The 17,879-nt window shown below is 56.5% G+C and overlaps 5 protein-coding genes across 5 annotated transcripts in view; 3 read left to right on the top strand and 2 right to left on the bottom strand.

Annotated features, from left to right (window-relative positions):
- Positions 1 to 1,199: 1,199 nt before the first annotated feature.
- Positions 1,200 to 2,976, top strand: IE81DRAFT_334861 (putative SEC14-phosphatidylinositol/phosphatidylcholine transfer protein; the record flags this gene model as incomplete). Its single annotated transcript, XM_025515431.1, has 8 exons — positions 1,200 to 1,286; positions 1,518 to 1,566; positions 1,645 to 1,820; positions 2,113 to 2,174; positions 2,250 to 2,406; positions 2,478 to 2,555; positions 2,622 to 2,738; positions 2,815 to 2,976. 8 exons carry the CDS (start codon positions 1,200 to 1,202, stop codon positions 2,974 to 2,976), a joined length of 888 nt encoding a protein of 295 aa, XP_025368619.1.
- Positions 2,977 to 4,409: 1,433 nt separating this feature from the next.
- IE81DRAFT_172958 (SWIB-domain-containing protein) lies at positions 4,410 to 6,259 on the top strand. The gene is made up of 5 exons (XM_025510641.1): positions 4,410 to 5,305; positions 5,520 to 5,600; positions 5,675 to 5,724; positions 5,803 to 5,821; positions 5,926 to 6,259. The coding sequence occupies exons 1-5, from the start codon at positions 4,541 to 4,543 to the stop codon at positions 5,962 to 5,964; spliced, it is 954 nt and encodes a 317-aa protein (XP_025368620.1). The 5' UTR covers positions 4,410 to 4,540; the 3' UTR covers positions 5,965 to 6,259.
- Positions 6,260 to 7,239: 980 nt separating this feature from the next.
- IE81DRAFT_291796 (kinase-like protein) lies at positions 7,240 to 9,295 on the top strand (the record flags this gene model as incomplete). Its single annotated transcript, XM_025511921.1, has 8 exons — positions 7,240 to 7,417; positions 7,508 to 7,724; positions 7,804 to 7,888; positions 7,961 to 8,134; positions 8,210 to 8,472; positions 8,565 to 8,647; positions 8,725 to 8,874; positions 8,949 to 9,295. 8 exons carry the CDS (start codon positions 7,240 to 7,242, stop codon positions 9,293 to 9,295), a joined length of 1,497 nt encoding a protein of 498 aa, XP_025368621.1.
- A 1,042-nt stretch (positions 9,296 to 10,337) lies between these two features.
- Positions 10,338 to 13,519, bottom strand: IE81DRAFT_173068 (hypothetical protein). Its single transcript, XM_025510642.1, has 6 exons — positions 12,762 to 13,519; positions 12,630 to 12,685; positions 12,490 to 12,560; positions 11,039 to 12,426; positions 10,845 to 10,957; positions 10,338 to 10,776 (listed from the first exon to the last, which is right to left on the bottom strand). Exons 1-6 carry the CDS (start codon positions 13,282 to 13,284, stop codon positions 10,486 to 10,488), a joined length of 2,442 nt encoding a protein of 813 aa, XP_025368622.1. The 5' UTR covers positions 13,285 to 13,519; the 3' UTR covers positions 10,338 to 10,485.
- A 2,655-nt stretch (positions 13,520 to 16,174) lies between these two features.
- Positions 16,175 to 17,879, bottom strand: part of IE81DRAFT_173127 (hypothetical protein) — a 2,072-nt gene continuing 367 nt past the window's right edge. Inside the window, exons 2-3 of the mRNA XM_025510645.1 lie at positions 17,107 to 17,854; positions 16,175 to 17,055 (exon numbers count right to left, since the gene is read on the bottom strand). Of these exons, the coding sequence (XP_025368623.1) occupies positions 16,289 to 17,055; positions 17,107 to 17,854 (1,515 nt within the window). The 3' untranslated portion in view covers positions 16,175 to 16,288. The remainder of the gene's footprint in view (positions 17,056 to 17,106; positions 17,855 to 17,879) is intronic.

The following is a 17,879-nucleotide window of genomic DNA, read 5'->3' on the forward strand; positions in this document are numbered from 1 at the left end:
AATAGCCTGTCTATTCTCACATGCAGGAATTGTTAATCAAAAATCGAGCATGCATACAGAAAGGGGCGTCGATTTTGAATTTGTGCGTCACAGCACGTTGGAAGGGGCGCATGCATGGGCGCGTGTTGAAGCGCAGCAGCGAGCCACCATGCAGCAGAGCTGTATGGTATATAGTCATTCGTGGCACGGCATGGCAACGCATCAGCTAGGCGCGCGCGCAGAGGCGAGCAATGAGGAGGGCAGGCAGGCAGGCACGCCTCGTTCATGCGCACAGCAGCTGCTGCCTGACTGTAAAAGCGCCTCACCGCGCCCATATCCTTGCCGCGCGGACGGATGATGCGCTCGCGCGCTGACTGCTGGATGACTCTCTGATGCAGGCATGGCACGTATATGCTAGCTGAGCGTGTGCGTGGTGTCGTTGGAGTCGCGAGTCGTGGATCGTGGGTCTGAGTGGATGGGCATCTCGTGGCCCGCCGAAGAGCCGATCCAAGCAAACGCGCAGCGCGTGTACGTATAGATGTGATCCGAGCGACGGTCAAACGCTTCGATCAGGCAGGCAGGCAGGGGGCTGTGATTCTGATTCTGATTGTGATAGGCAACGGCGCAGGAATCAAAGGTCCGAGAGGCAGAACTTCGCATCGCACTCACGACTCATCAGACTCGAGCACGTCTGAAGAGTCGCACGCTTACTTCCAAACCCTCGCTACAAGACTCAGACTCGCCCTCTCGCAAGTCCAACACGACACAATTGACCATTTCGATTCGTCATTCAGCTCAGCTCCTCGTCATCGAGAAGAGTGCCCGCCCTAGACGCCAGGAAACGTGGATTGCCTCCTCACTTTGTCCTCTACTCTGTCCCTTCACCTCATTGCCTCGCATCCGACTGGACACGAAGACTGCTGCTGCTCTTCTGGTGTACACCTTCAGCTGACTTGTCAACCGTCTTGCCGAAGCGCCCACGAGGCACGACACTGAGTAGCTTCACTGCCCCATTTTGGCGACTTTCATCTGCGCACGCCCAGGTCTCACTACACCTCGTGCACGCCTCCAGCTTCTCATACCCGACCACAGGAGCCCCACTGGCAGAGGCTCTCAGCTGGTACTCTCGCGTGAGCGCTCGTTCGCTACAAATGTTCCGAACCAAATCCAACTCTTCCTTGGCATCTAAAGCCTCCAGGCTCAGCAAAAAGGAGCTCAAGATGATGCACGCTCAGGATCACCTGTCTGGAAGACCTGGCCACCTCGACCCTGGACAACAGCACCAGCTGAAGAAGTTTAGGCAAATCGTGCGTATCTTGCATGCGTGCGCATAGTGGAGGCTGGCTGGTGCCGTGCGAGGAGTTGCCCAGATCCGGGGCTGGCTTTGAGTGATTGCTGGACAGCGCTCACAGAGCATTCGGTCGCGCGCTGGCTGAGAAGCGCAACACGTAGCAACGTGACGCGGCATGGATGTGTATTCAGCTCTCAGAACGGTCCATGCTGACAAGCACCCAATGCCCCACCTCCTGCTGCCGTAGATCGAGGAGAAGGGCCTGTACGACCCACTTCGACACGATGAGGCTTGCAGTAAGTCTTGCCTTTCGCGTCCCTCTACGCACGCACCTCTGATGTCTCTTGCGGTCCTGCACTCCTTCAATGCTCCAGTGTGCCGCTTCCTGCGAGCGCGCAAATGGGATCTGAACGCAGCGTTGGAGATGTTCGAAGCTGCGGAAAAGTGGAGAAAGGAATTCAAAGTGGATGAGCTGTACCACCAGTTCGAGTACCCCGAAAAGCAAGAGGTGGATAAATACTACCCGCAATTCTACCACAAGACGGACAATGTGAGTGCGATTGCTGGTCGGACACATCGGTCAGGGGTTGGCTTGTATGCGGGCTGTTTGGGCTCTCCAGGGGCGGTTTGGAGCACATGGCGAATTCGGTGGCAAGTCCAGGCCCATACCAAATCAAGTACCGGGAAGGTATGCTCTTCACATGCTTAGGCGCGGAGACGCTGCGAAAAGCAGAGCGCAGTGCTGATGTTTGGGGACTGCGCACAGCGCGGGTCATGGAGCGCTCTTCATGATATGTCTTTTTCATCTGGCAGCCCTCTGATCATTCCATCTTATCATGCAGGACGGGCGACCAATCTACATTGAGCAGCTTGGAAAATTGGACCTTAGGGCGTTGTACCAGGTGTGAGTCATGCGTCGAGTCAGGCGATCTGCAAACTCCAGTTGACCCTGTCCGCCTCATGCTCGGGGAGAACAAAGGACCACCCCCGAGAGGCAATTGCAGAAGCTCGTTGTGGAGTACGAAAAGTTTCAACGCGAGAGGTTGCCGGTGGTGTCCAAAGAAAGAGGAGAGCTCGTCGAGACGAGCTGCACGATCATGGACCTCAAGAACGTGGGCGTGGGTCAATTTTGGAAGGTGCGTCGCGGGAGGGCTGCGTTACGCGCATACGAGCGTGCTCATGATAATCATCGGCCCCCCCTACCTAGGTCTCCACCTACGTGCAGCAAGCTAGCAACATCGGCCAGCACTACTACCCAGAGACGATGGGCAAGTTCTACATCATTGTGGGTCGCAGAGACGTGCGCGCAGAGCTTGGACGAATCGCTAATTCTGTCTGCTCGCCTTTGCAGAATGCGCCGTACATCTTCACCACCGTCTGGTCCGTGGTGAAGGGCTGGTTGGATCCGGTGACAGTCGAGAAGATCAGAATCCTTGGCAGTGGATACGAAAAGGAGTTGACGGAGCAGGTGAGTGCACGCAGGTAAATGGGCGTTGCGAAACGGCGAATCACGCTGTGCTAATTCCTCTACTGCTCTTGCACAGATTCCGCCCGAGAACCTGCCTGCTAGCCTTGGAGGCACGTGCAACTGCCCCGAAGGATGCAGCTTGTCGGATGCGGGACCTTGGAACACGGAAGAAGGAAAGCGCATCCTTCAAGAAGTCAGAGCGGACAAGGACAAGGAGGTCAAAGCTGCGGCTCAGTAGATGACCACGCGGTGCGACGCATTCCAAGCTCAACGGATTGATGCGACGAGCTCGATGCAAGACTGGTCGACGTTCCGGCACGAGGGCGTGCACGCCGATCTTGGAGCAAATTAACCCACTGTGGCAGATCAAGAGGTATTCACATCACGCAGCACGCCGCGTACTCGTCTCGTATTTGCTTTTCCTTTTTGTCGACATGCACTCTTTCTTCGTTTGTGAATGCTCGATACGAAGTACAGATACATCCTTGTGCGCCATTGTGATGTCGTGCGACACCAGTTCAGATTCCCAGCGAGGGTGCGGATGTACGAGGACCACGATACCCGGTACGTGCGCGCGCCTGTGACTCTCATCTCACCAACCCCCCTTTTGCGATGTGCAAAAGTCCAATTTTGAATGTTGATCGGGTCAACCGAGCGCCCTGCGTCTTGATGAGTAGCTCGAGCCCTGCCCCGTTCTTCTGGCCGATACAAGCCACACTCGCGACGGCTGTCAACAACGACTCACACTGTCATGAAAACGCGTTTGCCGTCTCCAGCAGCAGCAGCAGCAGCAGCAGCAGCATTCATCGGCGAGGGAGCGTGCCGCATCGAGCGAGCAGCAGCAGCAGCAGAATTAAGAGCTAGCATCCGCTGCTGCATGCTGCTGGCTGGTGTGTGCTGAGTGATCGCACCCACGGCGCGGCGGGTGCGTGATGAGACTCGTGACTGCAACTCGAACTCGTAACTTGCATGCATGGATGCTGGATGGACCACGTACGCACGGGAAGCCACAGTCACAACAGTCACAGCGAATGGCTGCATGCAGCAGCCAGCAGCGATATACGGCCATACTCCTCGTGACTCGTGACTCGTGACTCGTGACTGCATGGTCACTTTGACTCTGACTCTTGACTGCAATCACGAATTGCGACTCGTGACTCAAGACCCGCGACTGCATGAAATACGGCGTAACGGCGTGCGCTGCTCCCTGCGCTGCGCTTCCACTCGACTCGATCGGACTCGGCCATCCAGCAGCGGCGGAGGTGGGCGTCTTGATTGATTCTACCCCATGCATTCAGATTCGTTATTCGTGATTCATGATTCACTCGCGACTCACTCTCGCCGTTTCGTCATCGTGATTGTGATTGCACCTATAGGCTCGTGCGCACGCACATCCACACACACGCACCGATACACAGACATCAGTCCGAGAGCGCTCTACACATCAGTCACTCGGACTCCGTGCGTGTTTGCCCCTGGACTACTACTACTACCGCACATCCCGGCTACTCTTGGACGCTACGCAGCATCGAAACCTTAGCGCAAGCGAGGTGTCGTTCAGTGGAGGCAAGGAGCTGCTTTGTTGGCGACTTGTCCAGAGCAGAGTTCTCGACGATCACGGCGTGCTACCTATTCGAGGAGCTTCTTGCACTGCGCCATCGACCACCTCCTCCCCTCATCGAGCGTGGACCAGTCTAGCGTCCGTCTGCAACAGCTCCTGGATTTGTCGGGCATCGATCTGACCGCATCCAGCTCGACCTCTACTCCACCAATTCTCAAAGTACCTTGAAGCGCAAGCTGTAATGTCTGCGCTGACACCAGAGACCCTGGCAGCGCTGCGAGCGCCCATCCTCCGGATCCTGCGAGCGTCTGATCTCAAGAGCATCAGCGCTAAAAAGGTCCGGACGCAGCTGGCAGACAGCGGCTTGCTGGGTCAGCTGGGCGTGAATGTGGAAGAGAAGCTTCACAAATCGGCCTTGGATGATGAGATCAGAGGCGCTTTCGCCTTGCTGGATGCTGAACGTCAAAGGAATGGAGCGGCTCCTCTGGGCAATGCTGCCGCCGCTGCTGCCGCGCAGCCCGCTTCTTCTTCGGCACCGGCGGTGCAACAAGGCATCGCCTTGCCTGGACTGGGACGCAGGGGCGACTCTTCGAGCACCAGCATCACTTCTTCGGCGCCTACCATTCCTCACCGCGTCAAAGCGGAGCAAGATGCGCAGATGGCAGCTCGCCTCCAAAAGCAATACGATGCGGAATCTGGTCCTTCCACTCGAAGATCCAACGGGACCAGCTCATCTTCGGGCGGAGGCAAGCGGAAGAAGTCGGGCGGAGTGAGCAAGTCGGACGATGTGATTAGCAGCGAGGAGGAGGTGGGAGTTGTGGGCAACGGGTCGAGCAGCAGCGGCAGCGCAAAAAAGAGGAAGAGCTCGAGCGGGACAAAGTCGGGAAAGAAGAAGGAAAAGGAGCTGAATGCGGATGGAACGGAAAAGGCAAAGAATCCCAACAATCCCTTCAACAGGCCCGTTCTGCTCAGTCCCGCAATGGCTGATATATGCGGCGGCGATGAGGTGAGCGGATGCGAGACGCTTAAAGGGCGATCTGTGCCTGCGTGTGCAGCGTGTATGCGCTTTAAGAGCTGCGGAGCGCGCTTCACAATGTCCTGATGGCCATCTTGCGGCAAGAGAGAAAGGCACTCGAAGCTTTGTGTGGCGCGCCGGGACGCTACTCAGTTCTTTGTGATGCCCGGTCGCTCATCTTGTCTTTTTCGACGCTTGTGCACAGATGCCGAGATACGAAATCACCAAGAAGCTCTGGCAGTACATCAAGGCGAACAGCTTGCAAAACCCAACGAATGGAAGAGAGGTGAGAGCTGGGCAGCACAGTTGGAACCACCTGCTTGACTGACTCGACCTATCTCTGACGCCTCTCCGGCACAGATCTTGTGCGACGCAAAGCTCACGGATCTGTTCGGAAAGTCCAAGGTGGAGTGCGTAGTGCTGCGCTGGTCGCCCGCAGAGATGCTATGCTAATCGCAAGTTTTTGCTGCTCCTTTTGATCCGAAAAGCTCCTTCGCGATGGCAAAGGTGCGTTGTGCTCCCTCGAGTGCTGGCGTACTCGCGTGCTGTGCCCGTTTGCTGATCTGCTCCGCTCCGCTCCCACCATCATGCTTGCGTCCCCCACCCGTCAGCTTGTATCTCAGCATGTCAGGCGCAAAGAAGATCTCTGAGTCATGCCACGCTTCATCAACATTCGTCATCTAATCACTCTCTTCTCCTCGATTGTCTATTCTCCTGTTTCCCCTATTGCCCCTCCTCGCCTTGAGCGCCTACTCTTGACTCGCGTCTTGGCAAAGCAAAAAGCAAACAACAAGCAGAGGAAGTGGGCCCCCGCCTTTGAACCCTCGAAACGCCTATGGCGTGGTGCTGCGAACTCCCGTCTACATAATTATCTTCAAACGTCACACATTTTCGAGGTGGGAATCGATGCCTTGATGCACTTGATCCATCGCCCAGTCATCAAGCCCGATGTCAAGAGTCTTGCGTCGTCCTTTGTTGAAGCTCCTTGCGCAATTCCGGTATCGAGAAGCGTAAGAAGCGAACACCGCTGCACGTGATTGCCTGGTGGACGCGCCAAAACGCGTACACGCGCGCCCCCGTCGTGTCACTTTGACATGTGCGTTGCACGCGTAAATTCCTCCCCATATGCAGCCGCGCGCCGCGGGACGTGCTGCGCGCTGCACAAATCAAGCATAGGGCAGATCGAAGGTCGAGGAGATCCATGCAGCGATGTCCCCGGCCCCCCTCGCCAACCACATGTCTGATTGTCACGTCTGCCTGATGAGAGTATATCGCTCGTGCGCAGAGCCCGTTCACATCTACACGCCGATCTCATCCTTTGCATACGTTCCCTCCGACCCTTGACCACGCCCGCTTGCCTGCTGCTGCAGGTTTCCAGGGTATCTGCGTCAGCCGAGATCAGAAGTCTCGCCAGACCCGACCTTCATCTCGCCTTGTACGCAAGATTGGGAACTACCGTGCCGGTGCCTCGGCTACCTTGGCTGGTGCGCGGTAGCGCCTGACCGAGCTGCGAATCCCCTACAGGCGCGCGAAAGCTCATTGACGAATCTGGTGCGGCTGTGTCAACTAGGATGGACGCTGAAAGACTTGGCGAGGCCTCAGGATCGCGTACAGCGCGTGTGGATCGAGCAACGCCTGATCCAGGAGGAGAGGGAGGAGCCGCCTCCCGAGCAGTCAGCCCTTTCAAATTTGTATACGAACAACCTCACCTCTTCGAGTCGCATACACGCGGACCTTCTTTGGAAGATCCAGCGCCCGAGATGGAAGCGGACGCTGATGTGTCGCCTTACCACTCGCCGGCCTTATCGGCTGCGAGCAGCATACGCTCTGGCAGACAAGCTACCATCTCTCCTGTGCCGAGCGCACATGGCGAAGCAGATGTGTATGCCCCTAGCGACTCGGCGTACGATGAGGATAAGAGCGATATGGATGATTATCAAGAAGCTGAGCAGGAGGAGGAGGAGAACGTGCAATCTGACAGCTCAGAGTCTGTCTTTAGGTCGGATGAGGAGGCAGAGAGGTTGCAGGTGGAAGTTCAAGAGCTGTATGACAAGGTGTCGGGTCTGGAAAACTTTTACTCGATCGTGGATAAACTTGGCGAAGGTGGGCAGACCGCACATCGGACCAATGGCCGCCATCTCGCATGAGCTCAGCTAACACTCGCCGCCGCATCGCGATATCTTTCCAACCCAGGCACCTTCTCCTCCGTCTACAAGGCGATCGATGTGCATCACTACGTCTATGACAATCGCAGCTGGAGCAATGCGGACCCATACCAGCAAGCTCCCGTTACGGCGCCTGGCAGGCCAGCGCGCAATCACTACGTTGCATTGAAGCGCATATACGTCACGAGCAGTCCCAGTCGCATCCTGAACGAGCTCGAGATCATGGCGAAATGCAGGCGAGTGCTGTTCTCCCGCATACAGCGGGTGGAGCCAGACCCGAGGCACTGACCTGCACCGTCTTGCCCCACCTTGCAGGGACCGAAGTCACCTGGCCTACCTCATCACCGCGTTCCGATCAGAGGACCAAGTCATCGTGGTCATGCCCTACAACCGCAATCGTGATTTCAGAGTCAGTAGCGAGCTGAAGGATCGCATTTGAGACGAGGCTGCTTACACTGCCTGCTTGCGCGCCTCGCTTCAGGATTACTATCGCCAGATGCCATTGTCGGACCTCAAGTGCTATATGACTTGCCTACTCAAGGCTCTCGAAGGTCTGCATCTACTTGGTATTGTCCACCGAGATGTGAAGCCAGCCAACTTTCTGTACGATCCCGACACTGGCGAGGGCACGCTGTGCGATTTCGGATTGGCAGAGGTGAGCGCATGCATGCTGTCCGAAATTGACAATCTCAGCTCAATACGACCTTGCTTTGGTGTTGTTGCTCCTCAGACGCTCGACTATAGGCGCTGGCGAGGCAAGTGTCACCACTCGAAACCCGAGGGCTACTTCCGTCATGGCCAGATCAAGATCAACCTCGACGTCCCCTCCTTGCACTTCTCTCCCGGAGGACTGCTGGACGATATGAACGGACCTTACAAGGCGCTTCCGGAGAGGAGCTCTGTCGGTCTCTCGGCGAAGCACAATGCCAACGTTGGTGGAAAGGGCAAAATGGGGCCTCCTGAGCGAGTAGGGTACCTCAAGGAGGATGCTCGGTGAGTTTGGAGCCTAGAACTTGGGAATAGACTTGGGAAAGCGCTCGCGCTGAACACCGAAGACTTGCGCTGCTTGATCGATTGTCCAACAGATATAGCATACAGGCCAACCGTGCGGGCACTCGCGGATTCCGCGCTCCCGAGGTGCTTTTGAAGTGCCAAGATCAGACGACTGGTGAGTGAGGGAGCTCGGGACAGGGATACGGCAGCGTGTAGAATTAGCTGACACGCATCGCCCACTGACCGCATTAGCCATCGATACTTGGTCCGTTGGCATCTTGATGCTATGCTTCCTCATCAAGCGTTTTCCACTGTTCAACGCCAACACCGACACGGAAGCTCTGTTGGAGCTGATGATGATGTTTGGTAAGAAGCGCATCGAGCAAGTCGCTCTTCTGCACAGTGAGCATGAGCAATTTTGAGGTGAAAAGCGAGGGAGAAACGGTCTCTTACACTCACGCTGCTTCTTTTCGCAGACCGCACGTTCTACACGAATCTTCCGGGGACATTCAACCCCCTGGAGCGCGATCCTACTAGAGACGGCTTCCGCCTTCCGGAATTCGTGCAGCATCTCAACCCTGACATCTACGAAGCACCACTCGACCATCCGGATCCTGCGCAATACATCAGAGAGGTGGAGAGAGCGATCGATCTGTGCAGGAAATTGATGCAGCTAGACTTGACGCGCAGGTACGATGCAAAGCTGGCACTTAGGCATCCATTTTTAAACGAGGAGACGGCTCGTTCGGAGGATGAGCACAGGGAAGCGGCGGCTGCTGCTGCTGCTGCTGCTACAACATTTGCTACAAAATTGGAGCACTGATCGAAGCTCAGGGGCAGAACTCCCGATTCGCGCCACCTACAGTTCCGATCGCCCAATCATTCTCGGCTTCAACACGAGGCAGCACACGAGCTGACCAGAGCAGAGACTTGCTCTCTCGAGCGAGACATCGGTATAGAAAGCCGTGTTTATCCCAAGCGTTCAGAAAGGACCCACCGAGTAGACGCAACACACGCATTCACGATTCAAGAGAACCCCTCGCATTGATCTCGCGCATACATGACCATCGTCAAGCACACACGCACAGCACTCGACCCGCCCAAATTGTGATACCCATCAAAGAGATGCCGTTTGAGAGCGAGTCTAGCCATGAATGAGCTCAGCAACGGGCATGGCCGAGAATGCGAGAATGAACGAATCTGTGAGCTGGACACCGCACGGTGGTCGGGCTGGGTGAGTGGAGCAAGGTTTCGTCCATGAAGCGCAGCTGTGTGGGTGAAAGCTAGCTGCCTGTCATGCTTGAAGACCTTTCAGGTCACACGGTTTGTAGTCTGACTCTGACGAAGCTTTTATGGATGAAGCTGCGAAAGGAGAGCCAGGATCGACCCCACGCTTACATGCTCGCTCGCTCGCAGCCGACTGGCCGCATACACGTCTGCATCATCTCGTGTTTAGCTCTTCAATACTCCGTCGCCTCGCAAAAGACGACGAGATGGAGGCGTGATAGGCTGGATTCAACGACAAAGAGGCACGAGAGCAAGCAAGCGTGGCATGGCATGGCACGGCACGGCACGGCAACGACTTGCATGCAAGCACATCTCACCACTCGTGACTCACAACCGTGACGCGTGATGCTATGCAGAGCCCGCTCGTGTCACGCGCGAGGAGAGTCGATAACGCCGCTCGACGCATCCATCCATCCATCCACGTCGTCATCGCACGGCACTCTTGAGGTAGGAGAATGCACGACAGGGCAGAAAAATTCGCTCCCAAAGAAGATTTTGCCAGCAGACCGCCCTGCACTTGTGGCGGGATTGCTGCGACGCGTGCGCAAAGGACCGTCAAGGCAAAGCTGTGGATGCACGTCCATGAAGCGTGAGTGTCGGTTCCAACGGAAGAAATACAATATTCGCAAGTACAGAGAGCTGCTAGAGCACAGAGAATGCAGAAAAATTTGCCGAAAGAAGTAGCGCGATTTGCATTGGGGCTCCCAGGGGCGGAGATACGGCTCTTCAAGAGATTCGCGCTTCGATGGGTAGCAGAGTGGCCACGCCCATCAGCGGGACTCCATGAGCGGAGCAGACGAGCTGAAAGGAGATGGCGCAAGGTACACCACCGACCAATCTCGCGAGCGCGGCATCCTCGTCGGCAGTGCGCGCACGACCTGTCATCGTCGGTGCCGGCGTGCTGCGGGGAAGCCTCGACTTGTCCAGAGCGTACCTTCGAGCTGCGGGCGACACGATGTCGCCAGTCGCTCGAATCGCTTCATTCGTCTTGGGGCTTTGCAGCACTGTTGCGTAGTGCTGCAGCGTCAAGCAAATTCGACGTCAGCGAATGTGACAACGACGCGGCTCGACTGGTGCCGACTGACCTCAAAGATATGTACTGCCAATCCAGGACACAGAAAGTCCTCCATGCCTACAATCGACAGATCAAATTGGCAAGCGTCTAGTCGCAGCAGGTCAACTAGATGCGAGTTGATGTCTGCAGTAGCGCAGGGAGGGGCGGCATCAACATCAGGACCTCAAGCGTTGCTATGCAAATTCGCGGGACGATCACACTTACCACATACACGGCCCCATCTGGTGAGCAGCAGCATGGGTGCGGACACGCTCTCCAGCACAGCGTGCTTGTAATGTGCGTGCACTCGCGCAAAGTCGATGCTCAGTCTTTGCGTCTCCGACTCGTTCAATCCCATCATCTTGGCTGAGATCGCACCTCGAAGGCTCTCCAAGGCTCGTGCCATTCTGCCCTGAAGGGCGGAAGACCATGCATGATGCTGGTCGGACGTCAAAGCTGAAGCGATTCTAGACTTGAGGTGCTCATACTCTTTCGCCTCCCCATCGGCTAGCTCCACTTGCGACACGGACGCCTTGGCAGTGGCTGTTGAGGGTATGGACAAGGTGAATGGTTTTTTCAGCGCTGCATATTGTTGCAAGCCGGTCCCAAATGCGGCGAGCGTTGCGCCGGCATCAGCGCTTGCTGTAGACGCAATGTTCGGTCCAGTAGCTTCGGCATTGGACGCTTCACGTCCGCTTTCTAACCCTCGCGACGCGGTCTTGCTGGTGTTACCATCGAGCTGAGTGAAGGTTGGTACATTCTGCAAAGAGCCATCGCTGATGCGAAAGCTGCCCAAAGGAGTCAAGAGCGGTGGTTGGAGATGGTGCTGCTGTTGTTGTTGTTGTTGTTGCCTCGCTTGGCCTGAAGGCGCCATAGCTCCCGGAGTGAGCAGTAGATCACCTATCGGCTCGCGGTAATTCTCGCGCAAGTACGTTTCAAAAGGTGTCAAACCGCTTCCGACCCCAAAACCAAACTGACCCGGCGTCAAACCGCTCCCTGCCACTAGACCCGAGGCGGACGTTCCACTTGTCTGTGGGAAAGCTGCCCAAAACAGCTCGCCACTTGGGATTTGCAGTTGCCCATTGGGTGAGAGTTGATCCAACGAGAGGAGAGGAGCAGGGTCGCTTGGAGCTAGCCTCTCCACGTTGGACGAAACACCGACGTGCCGGGCGGCGTGCGAGGGCATCTGGGAGCAACTCGGATCTGAGCTCGTCTTGGCTAGGTGTGCCAAGTCGACGCTGCCAAAGTAGGCCTCATCTTCCTTCGGAGTGTCGCGAGTCAAGGCTGGCATGAGCACAGCGCTCGGAGCTATTTTCGAAGTTCGTGATCTAGAGCTGTCGCCAGTTTCGGGCCCGACCTGAGAGGACACGGGTGATGCTGGACGAGATGGTATTGGCTCGAGCGTCTTGCGCCTGCTCGTCCTCTTGACCTCGGCGGTGCTTTGGGGTTGTCCATTGGTTGCGTTAGAAGCGCTGCATCTCCGTTTCCTGCCTCTCAAAGTCTTCTTCGAATGTTCCTCCACGTCAGGCGGCGGACTACTAGGTCCTGCGATGGCAGCCGCAGTCGCGATGGGCTCTTCGTCCGCGCACATGTGCGCAATTCCCCGCTTGTGACTGGAGTATAGCGAACCTGTACTTCAACGATCGGTCGAGCGCAAGTCTCGCTCGAACACTCACCACCTTCTACATGGTCTCTCATCATCGCAGGTCATGTGACTCCTCTTGCAAAAGACGCAAGCCTTTGCGACCTGGCAGCAACGATCGCAAAGCGGGTGAGTAGAACAGGCGTGGTTCGTCTTTCGCATCGGCACGCTCACCTTCTTTATGCGTCTACGTTTCAAGCCATTTCCATCATCCACCAAAGAAGCTCCGCCTAATGATCGGTATGCGCGTCAGCAACGCGACGTTTCTCTCACAACGCGCACCGCAAAAGCAGCAAGCATACTCACGCTTTGGGGGCGAGCAAGGGACGCTGCTCCCATCTTTAGGGTCATACGCAGATACAGGTCTCAAGTCGACGCCCGGCACCTCTCCCAGATCTTTTAGATAGCGAAACAACTTCCGAGGTCGACCGCGACGAGTCAGACCTCGGACCGCACTATCAGCATCGCCGTTGAGGGCGGCGCTGGTGGCGCTCGACTTGTTCGTCGAATCCGACCTCCTTCGACTCGTAGTGGACGTCGAAGCTTCGGCTGACTGTGTTGCGCTGCCTGCCTCTTCGTCTTCAGAATCCGAAAGTGCGCTCCCCATCAAAGTGCTGCCCGTCGCATCGTGGCGCGAAATGGAGGGCGCCGTGGCGATATCCGAACGCATGAGCAAGGAAGCCTTTGCACCTGACCCTTCCATCGATGCAGTCTTTGGAAACCAAAAGGATTCGCCTGCACGCAGATCCTCGGGAGTTTTGGGAGCAGCAGTAGAAGCAGATGTGCTGCTCCCTGTGCTGCTGCTGTTTCGATGAAGCCCGTGTTTCATAGCGTTCCAAGCTTTCGAGCGGTGCTGATCACGACAGGCGCAAGAGGCGTCCCTGGATGCAGTCCGAGTCAGAGTGTTGCAAAGGGACGTCAAGGGTCGAATGAGGAATCAAGAACGCCTTGCTCTGTTTGCTCGGGGCAGCTTGCGAATGGTGATCAACGCGCGCGAAGCCTCTGGCAACTGGAAGACGTTCGGATGCACACTTCAAAACGTAGAAAGTGAACAGGTCTGCGCTCGTGACCGACCTTTTGACGTCGTGCTTATCGGCAGAAGCTCGTGCTGCTTGACCTCTTGACTTGCTCTTTCGGGTCATGCAAGCGGCAAGTGTGAAGGTCAAGCACGAACGCACATTGACTTGACACCTTCGACGTGACTTGCTCGTCGATCTTTGCGATGTCTGGATCCATGCGCATGCTGCAAGCAGAAAGCAACGGCACGACACCTTGGCAAACAATGCGAATATACGTGGATCTATATTTGCTGACTACTCAGACTCGCGCACAACGGCTCCCATGCTTTGCTCTGCTCTGCTGACTCGGCTAGCGAAAACGCACCAATCATTGTTGCAGTCTGTGCGATAGCGGGCTTATAAGCGAGTGCGGGGGGGGATCGTGCATGGCCAGCAGCGGAGGGAACCTTCATCATTGTGTGTAGTTCAAGAGCTCTGGCGGGGTGCCGTTGAGCCAAATCGTTCGGACGCTAAGCGACGTCAGAGCACGCATTGAGGGCCACAAGGGGAGCAGGACCGCGCGAGGCTGCGGGGCCCCGCAAGCCACCAACCGTGGCCCCCTGGTACTGGTCATCCTTTGCGTTTGTTTTGACGGTCCGGTCGGATTCTCTCTTCATGCTCTGAAGCCAGTCATACGAGAATTCGGAACGTGCGGCCAGCTGCTTTACGAGCGGCTGGCAGGTGCAGAAGCTCAGCAGGGGGCATCAGAGAAGCAGAAACCAGACCAATCGAACAGTCGCAGTCTGACAGATCGAGAAGGAGGCAAGAAAGTCTCTCTCTATCTCTCTCTTCTATCTCTCTCTCTCAGAGCTGAAGGGCTGACTAGCTGACGCTGGACCCTGAAAAGGATAGGTACAGGCAGGCACAATGACTGCGCTCTCCTGCCCACCTCGGCCACATGCTGCATAGGCCGCTCGGGGAGCGCTACTGTACTTTTATGCTGCAAGTGTGGGGAAACGTTGATCGACGATCAACGAAGGCTCCACGCATCGCATCGCTTCGCTTCGCTGCTCAGCTGCCCCCAAGCGCCCCAATGTCCGCCCTGCGCTAGCTAGCTAGCTAGCTCATCATCGCTCAGGCGTGCTTGTGAAAGCGCAAGTCTTGCCGCCAGCACGGCAGGCGACGAGCGAAAGCAGGCCTAAAGGAGCGGGCGTGAGGATAGTTCGAGATGCATGGAGGAAACTTGTCCAATCCAACTTTGGCAAACATTCTTCGTGAGTGCGCGTAACTCCTGTATGCACAAAAATCCCACAAAACATCCAGCAGGCAGCAGCAGCAGCTGTGGTTCATTGCGAGTCGAGTGGGTCCTGCTTTTTGAGAGAGACAGAATTGCGGGAGGTGGAAAGTCGTTGCAGCGGAAACGTTTTCTCTGCCCAACAAGCCACTGTTCACACTCGTGACTGCTTGAGTGCGGTGCAGTGATCCCAAGCTGTGGCTGAGCGCGCGCGCGCGCGCCGCCATCACCTCCCCTTTGCAGAGTCGTCTGTGTACATGCATGCAAGCGCAGAACACCAAACATGTGAGTGTGGGTCAGTGCTGCTGGACTCATGCATACATGTATGCAAAGCATCACATCACGCATCCGCACCAAACTTACAGCTTCCGAGATCCGCAAATTTCCTAATCAAGAATCTGATGAATTCAATTCTTGATTCAAGGGGGGCGGCGGCCGGGCAAGCATCACGAATCGAAATCACGTGAATGTAACGTTGCGCACCTGCGCATGGAGTGCACATGTGCAGAGACCGATGTGTTTGGCTCGTCGAGGCGAGGGACAGACGACACCCCACCTGGCGCAGGTCAAGTCAGAGTGCATGATAGCGTGCAGCAGCGAACATCGTCACCACGCAGCATAGCAGCAGCAGCTTTCCAATCCGCCATTCCGCGAGCGTCCGTCGTCACGAGCGTCCGTCGCTCGCGTCCAGCATCTAATCTTCATCATTTCGTAATTGCTCGCACCCCGCTTCCCGATTCGCCAAGCACGCGAAGCCGTGAACGCATTTGTGAACCGCGTGCCCCCCTCTTTTTGGGGGGGTTTACGCTACGAAAGCTCTATCCACGTGCACCGACCCACGATCGACGAGCTCAAAAGGGAACATATATGGACGTGATTTCAACGCGAGCATCTGCTGTACGCGCAAGTCTGCATCTTCGCAATTAATTGGCGCCCATCCCCACCAAGCCCAGCATCGATCGTCACAGTCTCGTTCGCGGCGCACAAAACAAAGTGTGAACGAAAGCATCACTGCTTCGGGAGAAGAAGGAAAAGCCTAAGAAATCGTATTCCGGTACGTACGTTGGTACAGAGCAAGGCTCGGTGTGTAAAAGACGCGACGCGAGGAGGGTGGAGGTAGGGCCAAAGGGGTGGGGGGCATGTCATGAGTGGCCGGATCAAAGGCGAGGGTTCCAACAAGTCGCTGCAAGGTCTGTGATGTAGGCGTGGGTCCAATCCAAAAAATTGTCCCTGCAATCGATGACCGCACCAGAAATGCGACGACTTTGCCCCTCTTGCTCAGGCCGCGAAAAGCGCCATCGACCAGAAAGCATGTCGCATGGAACATAAGAGGCTTGATTCGAAAGGCGTGGGACGACTTAGCAGGCTCTAGCCAGCGGAAGCAAGAGAACAAGGAGGTATCCCAAAAAAACACACGATGGAGGTGATACAATAGAGTGAGGTGCGGAGCCAAATTTTCCGTCAGCACAGCGTAAAGAAGAGTCGACGCTGAAAGCCAAAGCGCAAGAGGGAGAAAGAGGAGCCGCGAGCGCGTTTTGAGATTATGCGCCGACCTTGAACGGCTCCTCGACGTTGGGGAAGCTGTCCGCAAAGCCTTCGATCTGGTTGAAAGGGGATGCATCGTTCATGCCCGTCAACTGTTCGTCGGCCTCTGCAGACGAGGCTTCTTCCTTCTTGCCCGATCGAGCTTTCTTGGGCGCAGATGGTGCAATGCCATTCGCCTCGTCATACTCTCTACGAGCTCGCTCGTAATTGGCCTTGTCCGCCTCCGCCTTGTCCAGGTACGGCTGCTTCTCCGTGTCGGACAGGCTGCGCCACTTGGATGCAGCAAGGACGCTCTGCTTGGTGGTCTCCGTCTCGCCCTCAAAGACGGACTGCATGAGACGCGGGTCGGCACGGATTGCGCGAAGGAACAAAAAGTACGCGCTGAGCGGCTTCTTGGGCGCGTGCGGGTCCTTCAGATTTCCTTTGCGGCTCTTGCCCGCTTTCCTCTGCGCTGTTCGGTACGCATTCTCTTGCTTGATATCCTCGGGCGTGAGAGTCTGTTTCCAGACCTCCATGTCACGCTCCCACTCCACTTTGAGCTCGTGCGACTTGTCCTGGAACTCCTTCTTCTTCGAGTCTGGTAGCGCAGCGTATCGCTGACCAGCGTCTTTGGCGACGTGCGCGACATTTAGGCGCTGTCCAGGATTGTCTGCCTTCATGCGTTGCAGCTCCTCGGTAAAGTACACCTGCCAAGCCGAGGGTGCTTGTTTGGGCGGCTTCAGCTTCGACCTCAGAGGCTTGGGAGCTGTCGATGAGGCAAGCACTTCAAGTCAGCTGTGCGTAAAGGCGAGTCGTAGATCAGGCGGACACTCACGTTTCTTCTCTTCTTTCTTCTTCTCCTTGGGCTTCTTGGCCTCTTTTGGCGCAGGAGCGGGAGGCGGAGGGGCCTGATATGGCTGAGCGGCCTGCTTAGCGGCCTTCGTGGACTTCTTTCCAGAAGCTTTGCCACTGGCTGGGGCGACTGGCGGGGGAGGTGCAGCAGCAGCTGCAGCAGCGGCGGCGGCAGCCGCTTGGGCCTTCTTGCCTCTGGGCTTTTTGCCCGTCGCAGCAGCGCCATCAGCTTTACCACCTGCAGCAGCAGCAGCGCCAGCAGCGGCAGGGGTGACACCGGCTTGTCCTTGACCTGTCAATGCGGCAGTGTTAAGACCATGCTGACCTGAGACTGTTCCAGCATGGTGCGGGTGCACTCCTTGCTGGGGATAGTGCGCGTAAGGGTAGCCGGCATAGCCTTGTGGAGCGCCGTATTGCATTTGGTGTTGGTGCGGTCCGGTGTAACCGTATCCAGCCGCTTGGTAGCCAGCCTGTCCGTATCCTTGGGGATAGCCAGCTCCTTGTGGGTAATTTGCGCCGTAAGCCTGGCCTGCCAAGCGAGGAGACCTGTGTTGACCATCGTACGAGTGGCTAGCAGTTGTGGTGTTGTGGGAGCTGTCAGTAGCTGTGCTAGAAGCGTTGCCGCCGTGAGCACCGTAGCCTCCGCTGATTGGGGGCAGGTGCATGTAGTGCGATCCACTACCAGCGCTGTCCATGCTCATGTTTCGCGAGTGTTGGTCCATGCCAGTCATCTGAGAGACGTGATGGGGGGGGGGG

This window comes from Ceraceosorus guamensis (genome assembly GCF_003144195.1).
Source record: "Ceraceosorus guamensis strain MCA 4658 unplaced genomic scaffold IE81scaffold_42, whole genome shotgun sequence".
NCBI lineage: Eukaryota > Fungi > Basidiomycota > Exobasidiomycetes > Ceraceosorales > Ceraceosoraceae > Ceraceosorus > Ceraceosorus guamensis.